This window comes from Trichosurus vulpecula, chromosome 5 (assembly GCF_011100635.1).
Source record: "Trichosurus vulpecula isolate mTriVul1 chromosome 5, mTriVul1.pri, whole genome shotgun sequence".
Taxonomy (NCBI): Eukaryota; Metazoa; Chordata; class Mammalia; order Diprotodontia; family Phalangeridae; genus Trichosurus; species Trichosurus vulpecula.
In genome coordinates, this window is record NC_050577.1 from 193,879,391 (window position 1) to 193,897,493 (window position 18,103).

An 18,103-nucleotide genomic window follows, 5' to 3' on the forward strand; every position below is an offset into this window, starting at 1 on the left:
GGGTTATCACCCATATGATACCCATTAGCTGTGGGTATATTTCATGCTCTCTTTTGAGCCCTCTTCTTTCCCCTCTACACTCTAACTTGATATCTTGAACTCCCATGGATTTAATTGTCATCCATATGCAAATGAGTACCAACTCTGATCTCTTTCCTGAGCTCCAGTCTTACATCATCAGTTGAACATTTCAAACTGGATGTCACACAGACATCTCAAATTCATCATGTTCAGAGGCAGAACCCACCTTTCCCTCCAAATCAATGCTTTTTCAAACTTTCTTATTTCTGTTGTAGGCATCACCATTCTTTCAGTCTCTTAGGTTCACAACCTTATCATGATCCTAAAATCTTTATTTTCCCTCATCTCACATATGTAATCTGTGGCCAGCTTTTGCCATTTCTATCTCCACAACATCATCTACATAGTTGCTAATGAATTTCTGTAAACGCAGGTCTGACCATGTCTCTCTCTCAGTCTCTCTCTCTTCTCTCTCTCACACACCACACACACACACACACACACACACACACACACGCACACGCATGCACACATGCACACGAGCACACACACATATACTTCAGTACATTCTAGGGGCTCCATATTGCCTCTAGGATCAAATATAAACTCCTCTGTTTGGCTTTTAAAATCCTTCATATCCTGGCCCCATTCCATCTTTCCAGCCTCACCATATATTTCTTTTCCCCCACTCTATGGTCCAGCTATACTGGTCTTTTTGCTGTTTTTCATACCAGGCACTCCATTTTTCTTTGCATGCCTTTGCACTGTCTGTACTCCGTGCCTGGTGAATTCATTCCCACCTCATCTCTACCTCACAGAATTCCTCACTTCCTTTAAAACACAGTTCAAAAACCACTTACTTTAAGCCTTTCCTGATTTCCCTCACGTACATCTACCTAGTGCCTCCCCCACTAAACTACCTTGTATTTATTTTGCATTTATTCTTCATTTACTTATATGTAATTGTACGCATTATTTACTCCCACAGAAAGTGAGTTCCTTGAGAGAAGGGAGTGTTTGGGTTTTTTTTTTGTCTTTGAATCACCAGCAACAAGTTCAGTTCCTGGCACATGATAGGTGCTTAATAAATGTTTGTTGATATATTGATCTGTGCTTTGAAGGTGTTTAGGTGTTCTTTGTGCTTGGTCTCATAGAAGGTGAAGACTGAATGCTTAATGCTTAATAAATGCTTATTGAATGCTTGACTCATTGAGCTATGCTTTAAAGGAAGTCAAAGGTTCTGTGAGGCTGAATTCCAGACTTGATGACAGCCAGTGGAGAGGTAGGGCAGCTAGAAATGAAATAGAGGGGGATTAGCAAATAGGACAGTTGTACTAGAATGGAGAGCGTGTGAAGAGGAAAAACATGAAATTAGACTGAAAAGGTAAGTGGCAACCATATTATAGAGGGCTTTAAGATGCCAGACTGAGGATTTTATATGTTATCCTGGGGGTAACGGAGCCATTAATGATTTCAAAGTAATAATGAACTGATACAGAGTGAAGTGAGCAGAACAGAACAATATATACAGAGTCAGTGCAGATTGAAACTTTTTTAGACATGGCTGATGTGGGAATTTATTTCACTTGACTATGAGTGTTTGTCACCAGAGTTTTGTTTTTCTTTCTTTTTTAAGAGGGGTAGGGAATGGAGGAAGGAGGGAAAGGTCAATTTTTGTTAATTGAAAAAAAGTATGGAAAGGTAAACAAGAAAGAGAATTTATAAGGGACTTACTAAAGTTGAACTGTTTTGTTTACATTCCTACATGGAAAGATGATGTATATAATTCATGAGACCTTTCTCAGTATTAGGGTAGTTGAAGGGAATATACATACATACATACATACATACATACATACATACATACATATATACATATATATACACATACACACACATATACATATATATATACACACATATACATATATATATATATATATACACATACAGAGGGCACAGGGTGAGTTGAATATGAAGGGATGATTTCTAAAAAAATAAAGTTAAGGGTTGAGAGGGAGAAAGGGAGAGATAGAATAGGGTAAATTATCTCTCATAAAAGTGGCAAGAAAAAGCAGTTCTGTTGGAAGGGAAGAGGGGGCAGGTGAGGGGGAATGAGTGAATCTTGTTCTCATTGGATTTGACTTGAGGAGGGAATAACATACACACTCAATTGGGTATCTTACTCCACAGGAAAGTAAGGGGAGGGGGACAAAAAAGGGGGGATGGTAGAAGGGAGAGCAGATAGGGGGAGGAGGTAATCAAAAGCAAACACTTTTGAAAAGGGACAGGGTCAAGGGAGAAAATTGAGTAAAGGGAGACAGGATAGGATAGAAGGAAATATAGTTATGCTTTCACTACGTGAGTATTGTGGAAGTGTTTTACATAATGATACATATGTGACCCATGTTGAATTGCTTGCCTTCCTAGGGAGGGTGGGTGGGAAGGGAAGAGGGGAGAGAATTTGGAACTCAAAGTTTTAAAAGCAGATGCTCAAAAAAAAGTTGTTTTTGCATGCAGCTGGGAAACAAGATATGCTATAAGAAAGGGGATGGGGGGTGGGAGGTAGGGTGACAGAAGGGAAGGCTGACTGGTGGACAAGGCAATCAGAATATATGCCATCTTGGAATGGGGGGAAAGGTAGAAATGGGGAGAAAATTTGTTAACTCAAAATCTTGTGGAAATTAGTGTTAAAACTAAAATATTAAATAAAAATGATAAAATTTAAAAAAAGAAAAAAGTAAAAAGAATAGTTCATTTACATAACATTTTAAGGTTTTACTAAGTACTTTACAAACATTATTTAATTTGATATTAACAACAATCTTGGGTGAGAAATGCTATTCTTATCCCAATTTTAGAGCCGAGGAAACAGGCTCAAAGAGCCTAGTTCATCCTGGCCCCAGCTGGGTCAAGGTCAAAGGTGATACTCAACCCCAACTTTACCCACCACAGCAGTGATCACTCCCTGCTTTGAGTTCCTCTGGCACTTCAAGACTACACTGATCATTGGGAAGTTATCATCTACTCACTTTTCAGTACTAGGTATCTTTTCGTAACTAGTAGATTACAGAGAGCACTGAATCTGTAGTCAGGAGGCTGAGGTTTCAATCATGGTAAGATGGTCAGATCTTTATTTCAGGAAAATCAATTTGGCAGCTTTGTAGAGGATGGAGACAGGGAGATAATTAAGAGGCTATTGCAGTAGGCTATGTCAATGAGCACCCGAACTACTGTAGCAAATGTGTGGAGAAGAGAGAGGATGGCTGAGACCTGGCCACTAATAAGCTGGGCAGCAAGGTAGAGAAGAAGATGAAAAAATTAAGAGTGGTTCACAGGTTGCAAATCTTGGTGACTGGAAGATTGGTGATGCCCTCAACATTACTAGGGAGAAGGACTAAGATGCAGGAAGGAGAGGTGTGGCACGAAAAGGTAATAAAATAAATTCTGTTTTGGCCACGTTGAGTTTGAGATACTGATGTAATGATGGTGCGTAAAGGGGGGAACTGAAGCCCACAGAGGGAGTTCTCAGAAACCAGCTCATTCAAATTCTACCCTTCAAACCCTAGCTCATGTGCCACCTCTCCAGAAAGCCTTCCACTGCAACCCATAGTGCTCTCTTCCTATTCTGAATTTCAACAGCACTTGAAGTCTCTATTGTTCACATGACACATCTTCTACTTCCTGGTATTAGATATCTTTTTCATAACTAACAGATAACAAAGAATACAGAATTTAGAGTCACAAGATCTAGGTTTGAATCCTGGCTCTACCATTTGTGTAGCCTTGGGCAATGATGAGACTCAGTATCTTCATCTGTAAAATGGGGATGTAACACTTGAATTACAGAGTTGTGTGGAAAGACTTTTGTAAATATTAAAGCAATGTAAATATGAACTATTGTTTTCATGCACATACGTCTTGTCTCCTCAACCAGATTATAAGCTTCTTCACTGAAGGAACTAGGCTCTTTTGTATCTACTATAACACTAAGCAAGGCCTTTGATAACTATTTCTTAGGTGAATGACCCCTGCCAAGCCACTGAGCCAGTAATTCAAGGAACCTAAGAATTAACAGTGCCATCCATTAGATCCCAGATACTACTTTCTCTGGTTTATAGCTATGCTTTTGCGCCTTGATATATCACTGTGCTGTATTCAGAGGGTTTAAGTCCTTTTTTCTAATTAAAAGATGTATATTAAGTAACTGCTATATGCAGAACACCTTGCTACATGTTGTTGGATAGAAAGACACCCCCTCCAAAAAATCCTGCCTTCAAAGAGCCTATATTCTTAGCCAGAGAGTGAGGGGGATACAGTGTGTTCATAGGTAAATAAAGGTATAAGGGGGGTTAGCATCTTAAGAACCAGAGAAGATACAGACAATTAGCTAATAATAACAACTCCTACTTCACTGAGATTAAGATCATCTGTTGGGAGATTCTTTATCTTTCATCCTCCACTTCTTAAATTTTTGATAATCATCTATTTTCCATTTATATCAATTGTGCATTACAATCATCTATATATGTATTATACTTCCCACTAAACTGTAAACTTCAAGAAGGCAGAGGCTGTGTCTTTTCTAATTTTTGTTAACTCATTTAATGCCTGGCATAGTGTTAGGTGCTGCAGTGGATAGAGTATCTGTCCTGGAGTCAGGAAGAGCTGAGTTCAAACCCAGCCTCAGATACTTACTAGCTGTGTGACCCTGGGCAAGTCGCTTAACCCTGTTTGCATCAGTTTCTTTATCTGTAAAATGAGCTGGAAAAGGAAATGACAAACCACTGTAGTATCTTTGCCAAGAAAATCCTAAAAGGGTCACAAAGACTGAACAAACAGTGCTATTTGCACATAGAAGGTACTTAAATAAATGTTTGTTAAATAAACATTGAAACCAATAATAAATGGATAAGATTCATCACTTGCTTGTACTTATGGCTTATATTTCATTTTTTAAAAAAGTATTTTAAAGTGTTTTCCCTGCTGATAAACCTTCATAGCTTTTGTCTTTTCTGGCACTCCACTAGGCTATGCATACAGTGTATAGTCACTATAGGGTGTTGACTGTAAGGGACAAAGGAGATATTAAAAAACAAAGAAACAACTTAGCTGCCCTTAGTGAATTCAGAGAACTAAGCTTAGATAAACTACATCACCAAGTACTAAAAGAAGGCGGAGAAGTGATTACTGAAGCACTATCAGTGATCTTTGAAAGCTTGTGGAGAGTGAAAGAGGCATGACAGGATTGGAGAAGGGCAAATGTCCCAGTTTTCACGAAAAAGAGTCTGAAAACTACACAAGCCAATGAGCCTGCCTCTAATTCCTGACAAAATTATAGAATACAATACCAGAGGAAAGGAATATAGAAAAGTAGGGATCACAGAAAGCCAGCATGACCTTATCGAGAATAGGTCATGGATTCTTCAATGGAAAATCAAAGGCTATGAATCAACAGTTGTCAAAAGCAGAACTGCAAATTACCAAGAACCATATATAAAACTACTCCAAATTACTAATAATGAGAGAAATGCAAATTAAAGCAACTCTGAGCTTTCAATACCCAGCAAATTGGTAAAAATGACAGAAGACAGAAATACTGTTGGAAGGACTTCAGAAAGGCATGCACACTACAACATACTGCTAGCAAAGCTGTGACTTGATCCAACCATTTTGAAACAACAGCTTAGAATTATGTGAGAAAAGTGACTAGAAATATTAATACTTTTTGACCTAGAGATCCTGCTCCTGGGCATATACCTCAAGGAGGTGAAAGACAAAAAGAAAGGTCCCATATATATCAAAATATTCATTGCAGCACTTTTTTGTGATTAGAAAAAAACTGAAAACAAAGTGGGTACCCATCTTTTGGAGAATAGTTGTGCAAATTGTGGCATATATGTATAATGAATAATTATTATGATATAAGCAATGGTGAATATGAAGAATATTGAAAAATATGAGAAAATTTATAGGAACTGCTTCACAATGAAGTACGTAGAACCAGGAGAGCAATATATACAGTGCCTACAATAACACCAATGAAAAGTACACTAAAACTAACTCAAAAGGCTGAATAATGGTAATGACCAAATTTGAACCCAGAGAAGAGTAAGTACTCCCCTCTTTTTGGTAGAGAGAGTTGGGACTATGAGCATAGAATGTTGTACACACTGTCAGAAATGGTCCCTTTGTTGGTTATTTTTATTTGATTTTTTTTTCTTTGCTACAGAGAAGAGCTCATTTCAGTAGAGCCAGAGGAGGTTTGTATTCTTAAATGACAGTGGTATATATTTTTTAAAAAGGCAACAGTAATAAATAAATGAATTAAATAAATGAATAAATAAAAGACTAAGCCAACAACTCCCTCCCCTCCCCACCCCCACCCCCAACAGGAAAACAAAACCCAACCCAGGTCATGAGAGAGGCTTATTTCCTTTTTTGTTAGACTGGTGGATCAGGAGAATGCTGTAGATAGAGTTATCCTATTTTCACAAACCATTTAACAAAATCTGTCACTGTTCTTATGGAAGAGATACAGGCCCAATAATAGTACAATTGCATATATTCTAAACTTACTGAATGGCCAGACTTAAAGAGTGGTCATTAATGGCCCAGCATCATCTTGGGAATAAGTTTCCAGTGGAGTACATCAGGGATCTGAGCTTGGCCCTATGCTATTTACCATTTTTAGCAATAATTTGGATAAAGGAGTAGATGACAGGTCCTTCAAATTTGCAGATGACCCAAAGATGGGAGGAAAGCTAACACACTAGAAAATAGTCAGAATCCAATGAAATTAGAATAGCCTAGAATATTGGGCTGAGTCTAAAAAGATGAAATTTAATAAGGCTAGGTGTAAAATGTTACACTTGAATTTAAGAAAATCACCTTCACAAGTACAAGATGTGGGGAATATGATTAGACACAATCTATCTGAAAAAAATCTGGGTGTTTTAACAGAATTCAGGCTCCATGTGAGTCAGCAGTGTGATATAAAAAAGCAAAAAGGTGATGGTACCATTGCCCTCTGTGCTGGGCATACCAACCAACAGTATTAAATGTCTATTTAGTGCAAGACCTAAGGTTAGGCTCTACAGATGCGAATGATAAGTAACATAACCTTTACTATCAAGAAACTTAAAACCTAACACGCGAAAAATAAGCATGATAACTGATGAGTGAAAAGGAGAGGCAAGTCGGGCAAACCTGGGCAAAAGATTAGGAAAAAAAAAACTTAAGCAGAGAGAGATAATTTTCACTGAGGGGTAGGGAGGAAGAATGAATGAGAAGGAAAGTCTTCTGGGAATGCTTCATGGGAGAAGTGGCATCTAAGTTGGGCCTAGAAAGAAGAGAGGGCCTTCAAAAAATAGAGATGGGGGTGGGGAAAGCCCTTCCAGGCATGGGGATGGTGTGAGCAAAGGCATGGTGATAGAAGAAAGCAGGAGAGGAATAGCAGGGTAGGATCAGTATAGCTCGGTATAGGTAAAGGGAAATAGTATGAGATAAAGCTGGATGGGTACATTGGATCCAGATTGTAATGAACCTCCAATGTGGGAATCAGAGCTTTATTTGGCTGGCAATGAAAGCTACTAAAGTTTTTAAGTAAAGGAGTGACAGGATCATAAGAGTATGTATGGTAGAAAGATTACTTGGGCAATGGTATGGAAAACAGAATGGAAAGGGTATGGACTGGAGACAAGGAGACCAGTTAGGAGGCTATTATAATTGTATAGGGCAGTATAGGTCTCCAAACTTTTTTGATTGTGTACCTGTATCACATTCACAGAAGACCGTTCCCAAGTAGTGTCTCTAGCCCCACCTCTCTGCCTTATCCCTTCATTTGGAATCTCTTTGGAGCCCATTCTCAGATTGGTTGAAGAAATTGAGATTGTTTAACCCAGAGAAGAAAAGTTATAGGTAGGAGGTAGGGAAAGGATATGTTCACTTTCTTCTGGTATTTGAAGGGTTAACTAGGAAGCGGGATTGCACATATTCTACTTGGGCCACGATTGTGTAACTAGGACCAATAGGTGGAAATTACAGGGAAGGAGATGTTAGCTCAACATAAGAAAAAACTTTATAACAATTAGGGCTTGAGGTGGAGATAAGGAGATTCTATCTTCTCTCTAAATCCCCATCTCTTCACCACATCCCTCCATATTCTCTCTACTTTGTTTCTGGTTTTCTGTCAGCCAGCACTGATGCCGATACTTCATCTGATCTCTCCTGTTTCCACTTCATTGCCTCCTTCTTCCTCTAGAGATTTGTTTTCTCCACATTTCTGTGTGTTTTGGTCTGCTGCTTCCCTGTCCCATCCCACATCACATTTTTCTTTTATCACTTGTAGATAACCTTGTTCCATACTTAGATGAATCTGTACCTGCCCTATCTGTACCTAGCAATTTTCCTCGATGTGACCTATGAATGTATCACCATACAATCATGCTACAACACATGTCTAATTCTATATTTATATACTATCACATGGATATACATATAGTCTCTCAGGGGGACCCAGATACCCTTCCCTGCTACTTTCACACACCCTGAGGCTATCCCATTTTCAAGGTGGAGGCTGGGGGTAGGAAATAGGGGGAGAAACAACTACTGCACAGTCACCATGGCAACAGAGCCTAGCAACAGCAAGAGACTGATGTCTGGACTGGGGTGGGGGGGTGGGGGAAGGGAAGCAGGGAGGTTGGGTGCTGTTGTAATAGCCAAATACAGAACTTGGGGTTTTGAATTCCCCTGTTTCCACCCAAACCAGTCAGTCTCCACCCTTCTACCCCTCACTTTCACCCACCCTACCTCAGAGTTGCCACCTAGGGGCCCTCCCATCAGACATGCTAGAGTTAGGGGAACCAGTGAGGAAGGCTAATCACAGGCACACTAAGGCGGCATTAGGTAGCTCTGAGAAGGTGGTGTCAAGGCTGAAGAGCTAGGCCCCAAATGAACAATCAGGGCATCATCCCTCCTCCTCCCACTTCCCTCCATCTTCTTTTCTCCTTCCATCTCCTCAAGTTTCTAATCTTATTTTTAAAAAATTCCTTTTCTCCATTTCTTTGTCTTCTCCCTTAACCTCTTCTTTCCTTTTGCCCTAAATCCCTGGCTATCTTGCTCTCTTTTTCTTTTTTAGGGGGTGGAGAGAGTGGGCACAGATCTGTACTTCAGTGGTATAATACATTCCTAGTGAATAAAATAATGAATGAATAAAAGTTAACATCTGCTCTGCAACTTAAGAGAGTGGTCTGGGGCATCAAGAGGGAGAGCGATCTACCTGGAGTTACACAGCTAATACATGCTCAACACTTCAAACCCAAGTCTTTCTGATTCTAAAACCAGTTCTCTAAGCATTACACCACTTTGCCCCTCTCCACTATGTCTCTTTGTACATTTATGGAAGGATAGGCAGGTTTTTTGCCTTCATAGCTGTTTGTCCTCTCCTCTCCCTCCCTTTCCCTCAGGAGTTAAAGCTTGAGACCCCAGTTAGACTCACCTTCTGGTCAGTTATAGGTGCGAGGGATTCCTCCACCCCGTCTTTCTCTTCCCTTCTCCCATTACCCATGCCTTTCAACAGGGGTCACAAGGCAGAAGTAGGGGGCTCGAGTATTTTGCAAAGGTTTTATTTGAAAATTCTGAAACTTACATCCCACAAGAATCAAAGATTATCACCACAAGAAGAAAGAGAGATAATACAAAAATATATATCACAGCATAGGGGACCAAGAGGGGCAAGGAAAGGATAAGGAGAAGAAGGAAGAGGAGAAAAATGCAAAGAGGAAGAGTGGGCTCAGAGGAGAAGCAAAGGAAAGGGGGAGGAAGGGCAAATGACAGAAGAAGAAAGAAAAGAGGAAAAAAAAGGCAGAGTGAGAAACAAGGAATGGGAGTGCATAAGAAGGGCATAGTTATGGGTGTTGGGGGGCAGAGTGCCCAATGGCCTTGAGCCTACTGGCTTTGCTTCCTGCAAAGCTGGGGCTGAGTTAGTGAGGCCACTCCCTTAATAAAGAGCTGGCTTAGGGGGACTCTGACATCCAGAGGGATTGACACATAGACAGAGACAGCTGGCATTAGCAAGACGGAGGTGACTTGGGAGCTTTCTCCAGGGGCTCAGGAGGTGACTACCCCATAACCCTTTTAGATACCAGAATTAAGCAGTATTGTAAAGGGCAAGGCTTGGGGCTTCAGTGCCCTCCCCCACTCCTATCAAGAAGTCCACCGAGTGGTAAGAGCGTCTGGGTGGGGAAGGGCTAGGACAACTAGGGAGGGAGAGACGGGAAACACGAGACATTGGGTGGATTGGGGCAGTGAAAACTGAGGGCGTTGGAAGCCCCAAAGCTCACCCCCTCCCCACCTGTAGGGCAGCATGCAGGGGCCACAAAACCTAAGTGAGTGTGCAAGAGAGCATGTGCAAGCCACTCAATGTGACAAGAGAGTGGACATGTGAGAGAGTTAATATATGTGAAAGGTTAAATGTATGTGAGAGTATGGCCAATTAGGTGGTCAGGTGGAGATGAGAATGTTTAAAAGAAGTGATGAATGAAGATTGGGTGGTACAAGAGGGAAATAGAATGTAAGGGATTAGTTTAGTAACAGATGTGGAAGAGGGTGAGTGCAAAAAACTATCTGTACAAGAGTGTGCAATACTGTTCTGGTGTGGAGGTGAGTGTGCAGCGAGGCTTTTGTTTGAGTGCACAAGGGCTTTGTGCAAGAGAAGCCCTATCTATGGGATGTGAACAGGGTGACTGCCTTTGGGGCCAGGTGAGTGTGCAAGGAAATGGGTGTGCAAGAACAGGAGCAGGGGTCCTCTGCCAGCAGCATCTGGGGCCCCAGCTCACCACAGCTGCCCCACCCCCAGCGGAATGGTGGCTGTGTAGGCCCCATGGGCTTCTGCTTGGCTGGACCCCACCACTGAGGGGCATCACAGATTCACCAGGGGGATCCTAAGGGGAAGAGGGAAAGGGCAAAGTCAGGGACACAGGGATGGGGTTGAGTTAGGGACTGGAGGCCTTGGCCAGAGACAGGTGGAGTCAGTGTCAGGGGGTGGGGCTATGGAGAAGGGGTGGAGTCAAAAGTAAAGAGGGAGAGTCAGAACCAAAGGGGTGGGGCCAGAACTAACAGAATGGTGTCATAGCTAAAGGAGCATAATTAATGCTTGTTGGATTGGATTGGGCAATAGAGTCATAGGCTCAGAGTTCATAAAATCATAGAATGTTAGAGCTAAAGGGACCCAGAGATAATGTGGTCTCACCCCTTTCAGGTGGTAAAGAGATCTAGAGGTGGGGTAAGAGAAAAGATGAAAGATCCCTGGGACATAGCCCAGACATACTCCACAATCCACCCACCCACTGCCCCCCTTCCCCAGGAAAAGACTCACAGCTCCTGAGAAGTCTCCTCATTCCCCACCCTCTGTCCCTCACACTGACCCTCTACTCAAAACTTCTTCCCCATCGCCCTCCCTCCTTTAAGCCCTCTCTCCCTCACCGGTTCAACTGGAAAGCAGGGGCCCCCTTGGGCTGGGGGGGCAAAGGCCGGAGTCCCCCGTGGGGCTCCTCCCGATCAGGGGTAGGTGTGAGTGAGTCCCCGAAGGACCCCAGCACAGTGACTCCTGCAGGAGACAGGTCAGTGAGGGGCTGCTGACTCTCTTCTTGTCGTAGGGCCCCCTGTTGCCCCGAAGGCCTTCGTCGCTTCTGGCTACGGTCCCAGCTGTAGAGAGCAAAGGGGAGAAAGCATCAGTCACCACCCCCCACCCTTCCCCAAGCAATACCTTCCTAAATACTGCAGGATACCACGTCCCCTAAAAGCACCAGCCATCCACCATTGAAACCTCTTCAGACACTGTAGCCCTGAAGCACTTCCCCCCAAACCCTCTGGAGGTTCCCCCTAGAAGAGTGTGCTCAGGGCCACCTCCCCTACCCCATCATTGATGAGGACCCCTCACCCAGGATACAATCCATAGACCTACTCTCCCCAACATGGTCTCTGCCCCAAACTGATGTCAGAAGCCTTTTCCTTCCTTGGCCAGGTGTCCTGTAATTTAGTTCTAGTTCAAACTGAGTACTAATGACCTGAAGTCCTAGGAGTCTCAACAGAGTGTGGAAAGCTCATCCACAAACTATCACATGGCTCTACTCCGAACATTTATTAGTTTTCTTCCAGGATAGGGTGCTCTAAGGGCCTAGTCTTCGGTGGAGAGGGAGGCAAAAGAAATCCCCAGATTATATATAGTCTAACTAAAGTATCACATGGAGGGGGTACAAGAGGGGCAGGGAAGGGACTAGGGCATAGACAATTTGCTTATTCCATTATACTGCCTAGATTAAAAAAAAATTCTATCGAGCTCTTTTTACTTCCTTCATCAGCTTCTCTGGAAAGAGGAATCTGTTCTGTCTCTCACTGTCCCCAAGGTAGGATGTACTGCCCTACTCTTCCACCCCATCCCTTCTCCAGGATCTTACTCTGCATCTACCTACCGCCTTCCTTCCCTCTTGCCCTACCCATCCATCTAACCAAAATCCCACTCTATGCCCCTCTAACATTTTCTGCCCCTCACCCATCAATAACCCATTCTTCAAACTCTAGCTTACCAGAATTTGAAGATTATGCCAGTGGCTACTAGGACGATGATGATAGAGATAGTGATGGTCACATAGAGCTGGGGGTCCACACCTGTTTAAGGAAGGGTCAAGCATTAGAGAAGTCTTGGGGAGAATGGTAATTTAGTTTCTAAGTGTGTGGGGGAGGGGTGGGGGGGGTAAGTGGGGAAGTCCCTCCTTCAGTCTTCTCTTTTACCAAGAACTCTTCCCTATCTCCAAACTTCTAGCTCCTTTTGCCTAAAATTATCTCTCCCAGCTCTCAAGTGCATTTCCCAAAATCTGCAATGCACCTACACAATCCCAAGATGGGAAGGCTTTAGGCAACAGATCTCTCAAACAATGGGGGTTATCTCCCCAATCTACTGTGTTCCCAAACCAACAGACTCAACTTTTCATTTCCATTTATTTCTCTAGCCATCATCATAGCCTACCTATAACTCTGATCATAGACAACATGTTCACTCAAAGTGTTTGGGGGAGGGGTAAAGCTGTGCTCTCTTGAGCTTCTTCAGTCCCGGTAACCCCAAATTCAATTCACTCTAACTGCATCTCTCTATCTTTATTTCTAGATTCTTTTTACTTCCCCACTCCAGATGAATTTTGCTTCCAAAATTCAGAACTCTCTAACCAGCCTTACCTCACCCCTCAGAAGGCCCTTTCATCCACCAACCTCACCTTCCCCACGGCCACCAAACAGAAATGGACGAAGGGTGGCAGGAGCTCCCCCAAGGATGATCCCGTCCCCGTCACCACGTCTCAAGGAGTCTGAGTTGGGATGTGGGGTAGCCAGCCCATGAGGAACTGCAAAGCCATAGTCCAGTGGCAGGAAGCCAGGGTTAGCAGAATTAGGATCCCCCCCATCCTCTCGGGACACTGTGGGGCCCCATACGATGGCCCAGGGGTACTGGGATGAAGGTGGCCCTTCCTCAAAGCCAGATGGAGTGGCAGGGGGTGCGGTATCTGGTGGTACTTGACGCCTCGAACGTGAGACACGGGGGGATCGGCTTGGGGGAGGTGCTCGTTCCCACACACAAACATGTCGAGGAGCTGAGGGACCTCCCCGGGCACATGGGGGACGAGCAGGAGCTGAAGGGGTTCGAGGTGAAGAGGTAGAGGAGCCCTGGGTTGGAGGTGGGAAGGGCAGCAGGAGCAGTGACCAGAGTGGGAGGAGGTGGGACATGAACAGTGTAGACCTGGAATAGGAATAGAAAAGGAGGGAGATTAATGTCTGCTCCCCACCAGAGTCTGTTTGTCAAGGATCACCGGGCTGGGGGCATGTGGCTAAGACCATTCCTTAGCACAGGGGTAGGAATGGTTGTTGCTGTTGTTTTTTCCCAGTTTTCTCTCAGTATGGGATAACCTCTATAACATTTCTCCATTACCATCAGCTAGGTGATGGAGAAGCAGATGGGACCTCTGGCCAGATTTTAACCAGAGTTTCTACTCCCCAACATATTCTTTTTCTCTAGAGAGGAACTTCCCAGGGTTAGATCAATGAGAAAATGGTTAAACCTCAGGGAACAGGGTCTCCGGACTCCCCTTTGGTATCCAAGACCTACCACATCCTGGATTCCATATCTGAGGTCTCCCTCAGTTATGATCCTGATTCTCAGTCTTCCCTGAGGGAGAGAAGAGATACACAGTTAGAGTCTATAATCCTCGGTCCCGGTACAACTTCTGAACTCTTGACTTCGGCATCCATCCACTCCTTGATCATTTCCATCTCTGTCCTTTCCATCCCTCTCTTCCCTAGCCTGTTCATATCCCCAAAATTACCTTTTTGTCTTAAGTAGTGGCATTACTACCTTTGTTGCTGCTCCCCAGAGTCAACTGCATCTCATGCACTGGGAGTCATTGCACTATAGCCTCCTCCCCTCTCCTGCCCCTGAACAACCAGTTCTCCAGATTCCCCTCACAGCCCTGAATCTCTTTGGTTCTTTTTTTCCTTGCTTCCTTTGCTCCCAGCTATCATCTTATCTCATGGTTTCATAGGTTTCGACTAGAAAGGGAGCTCAGAGGCCATCCAATCCAACCCCTTCATTTACAGATGAGGAAACTGAGGTCAGAGAGGCCAAGTGACTTGCCACGTAGGATGTGGTAGAGCCTGCACTTGAACCCAGATCTTTGAACCAATATTCTTTTCCATTGTGTCATTCTGCCTGTTCTCTGACTTTTATGTAGGGCCCAGAATTGTGTGAGCATTTGAGCATGAGCCATAGGGGAAGGGGTCCAAGAAAAAGGTAAAGGGAAGGAGAAGATGCTTTGGTTGGGGGGGTATAGTTTTTCTCCCTATTGCTCCTTAACTCCTTTGTAATCCCATGTTGTAGGAGGCCATTCCCTCCATGGGTAGGGTCCCAGACTTCCAAGGGGGGGAAGGGAAAAGTGTAGGCTAGAATTGTTATTGTTAGTATTAATCAGCTAAGTATATGGGAGCTTTCTGAAGGGAGGTAGAGCTGAGAAAGAGTAAGCCTAAAATGTGGCATCCCTTAGGGCTCTGAATCCTAGGGGATACCAATGAGTAGGATCCCACTTTGGTCCCAACAGGAATAAATGTTCCTTTTCTGAATGGTTTAATATTGATTTGGGGTTTGAATCCAAACCTTGAATACAACAGCTAGGTAATGAAGATGGAGAGAGGGAAACAAACATGGTGAAGACGAAGGTAGTTGGTGGAGAGAGAGATAGAGCAGCCCAGCGGGTTCAAATAAGAAAAATAATAGGTAGTGGGGGAAAGATGGAAAGAGAGAGGTAGTTAAGTGTGGGGTGGGGAGAGAAGAGCAAAAAAAAAATAAGAGGAGACAGGTAGAGAGGAAAAAAAAGATGGATCTAAGGAGGTGGGAAGAAAGAGGAAAGGATCAGAAAAAGGTAAGTAGAGAAGGATGCAATAAATAGAGGGGAGAGGAAGATGAGAGAGTGAAGATTGGAGGTAGAAGGAAATAGGTGGGGATAAAAGATATAGGGAAAAGAGAAAAGGCAAAAAGGAATTAAGAGAGTATAGAGAAGAGAGAGAGAAAAACAATGATGGGGGTTGGGAGGAAGGAAAGAGGGAAGGAAACAGAAGATACATGGTAACATGATGGAAGGAAAAGAGGATAGAAAAGTGCTGGAGACAGATCAAGGTAGAGAAGAGGAGAAAGAGGAAGAGCAGGAGGAATAGGATAACGAACACAAGACAGAGCATAGAAAAATGAAAGAGAAAATATATGGGAGTCAGAAATTGTCCCTACAAATTTTCCTAAGGAGGGGAAGAATGTGATTGCTAATCAATGAAGCGGAGAAGGGCTGAGGGGCTACCGAGACCTCAGGGTTCATCCCTTCCTGTCTCCTTATCCATCCTTCCAACCTTAACTCCAGCACCTTGTATCCTCCCAACCCTTTCAGGAGCCCCGCAGTCCCCCGGATTCAGCGTCTTACACATCCCCCACCCACCTGTCCAAGCTCCGCACAACAGGTCTGTGCGCAAGAGATAAGCTGGGGGGTGGGGCAGGGGGCCCTTCCCAAGGAGTCTGCCCCCATCCCCAAACCATCCTCTCACTATAAGCTAGACAGAGCATCTCCCAGAGATGGACAGGAAGGGGGAAGAGGGGGAGAGACACCGAGGAGGAAGAGTGGGTGGGAAGAGGCCAATGAAAGGAAAAGGAGGAAAACAAGAGGAAAGAGAGCGAAGGAGAAAGGATGGGAAGAGGGAGGAGGAATGGGGAGACAGAGAATGCAGGCTAGGAGAGGGAAAGAGGGATGGCGACAGCTGGGAACAGAGAGACGGAGCCGGAAAATAAAGGATGGAGCTAGAGATGCGGAATGGAATGAAAGATGCAGATCTAGATGGATGAATGAAAGATGCAGATCTAGATGGATGGTGATGGTGATGGTGATGATGGTGATGGAAACAGAAATAGAAATGGGGAAGGAGGGATGGAGACGTAAGAAATAGGGACAGGACAGATGGAAATTTGGGGCTGGAAAAGGAGGCTAGGAAAGGACGCAGGAGCCAGGAAGGACAGAGCCTGGGCACCTGGGATGAGAGATGGAGGTTGCAGGGTGTCGCACTCACCTGCTCCGTGGCTGATGTTGCGGGATGGCTAGGGGGGCTAGAGGCTGTGCGGGGTTAGGGGGCTGCGGGGGGCGCCAGGCCAGGCGCATGGTCAGGGGACTAGCGGGCGGGGCGCGGGAGGAGGCGCCCCGAGTGTGGGGCGGCGGCAGAGGCTCAGTTCAGCTCTGCTCAGCTCGTCTTGTCTTGTCTTGGCTAGGCGTCAGCTCAGACCTTCCGTCTCCGCCTGCCACGCACTATTTAACCCTCCTGTTACCATGCCGCTGGGGATACGGGGATCCCCGGATGGTTTGGGACAGTGGAGTAGAGTAGGGTTGTTGGTCGTCCTGAGATTCCAGGTCGTGCCTATATGACTTTCAGTATATCTACCCACTCTTCACCATAAGAAGTGTATAATCTCATTTGAGTATCATTCCAACTTCCCTTGTTCCCACTTTGTCATTCCAATTCTGTCACTTCAAGTCCCAAAAATCAGGGCCATCTGAACTCTGACACCACAACTCTGAATCACTCAATTCTATGTCATCTTAATTCATATCCCCTACCCCATCACCTTCTTTCTTCTCCTTGAGACAAGGCCCAGAAAAATAGCAACAAAAATCTCATTCCTGTGGCCAGCGTCCTGGGCTATGAATGTATAGGCATTAGGAATTACTGATACATGTGGGGCAGGGGCTTGGCTCCTATGAAACTTTCCTGTGACTCTAATCACCCTCAACTCTCTCCTTTCTTTCCTTTCTCTCTCTCTTTCCATCCTTGGGTGAGTCTTTCATTTTCTATTTGCCTCTCCATCGACTTCTCTTTCCTGCACACTCCCACACACACAAAGAATGTAAAGTACTTTAGATCAGGAACTATTTTATTTTTCTCTTTCAGTTCTCAACATCTAGCATAATGCCTGGAACATAGTGAACACTTAATAAATGCTTCTTGATTGAATGATTTCCATCTTTGATTGCACTCTGTTCCCTATCTCCTTTCCCCCAAATTCTACCTTAAGTTTTTTCATTAATATCTTTGTATTCAAAATCTAACTTTATATGCCAAGCTTCTTTCCCATCTTTTACCTTTCCCTCCCATTTGGTTATTACCCAGAATCAGAAGATAAATTATTGTTGAAGACAAGAGCCCAGAGGCTATCAAATGCTGCTGTGTTTCTCTCAATTTGTTGCACACGACTCAGTGAAGAAGAGCCAGTTGCTTCATATGTACATCTAAAAATAGGAGAAGTTGTGCACACTGGACACTTAATGTGTTCCCTATGCTGTTTGTATGTACCCTGGCTGTGACAAGCTAGATGGACAGTCCCCTTTGTCATGTGTGTATGCTCAGCGTGTGCTGGGTTTCTGCCTTGGATATGTATATGTGCAATGGGTATTCACAATCTGTGTTTGCGTATATGTATATGTCCATGTATTGCTGGGAAAGTGTCTAGGGC

The 18,103-nt window shown here is 44.0% G+C and overlaps 1 protein-coding gene across 1 annotated transcript; it reads right to left on the reverse strand.

The window, feature by feature from the left end:
• Positions 1-9,620: 9,620 nt before the first annotated feature.
• Positions 9,621-16,893, reverse strand: LOC118850421 (PILR alpha associated neural protein). The gene is made up of 6 exons (XM_036759806.1): positions 16,669-16,893; positions 14,177-14,236; positions 13,293-13,810; positions 12,609-12,690; positions 11,506-11,727; positions 9,621-10,964 (listed from the first exon to the last, which is right to left on the reverse strand). Exons 2-6 carry the CDS (start codon positions 14,191-14,193, stop codon positions 10,943-10,945), a joined length of 861 nt encoding a protein of 286 aa, XP_036615701.1. The 5' UTR covers positions 14,194-14,236; positions 16,669-16,893; the 3' UTR covers positions 9,621-10,942.
• Between the last annotated feature and the right edge of the window lie 1,210 nt (positions 16,894-18,103).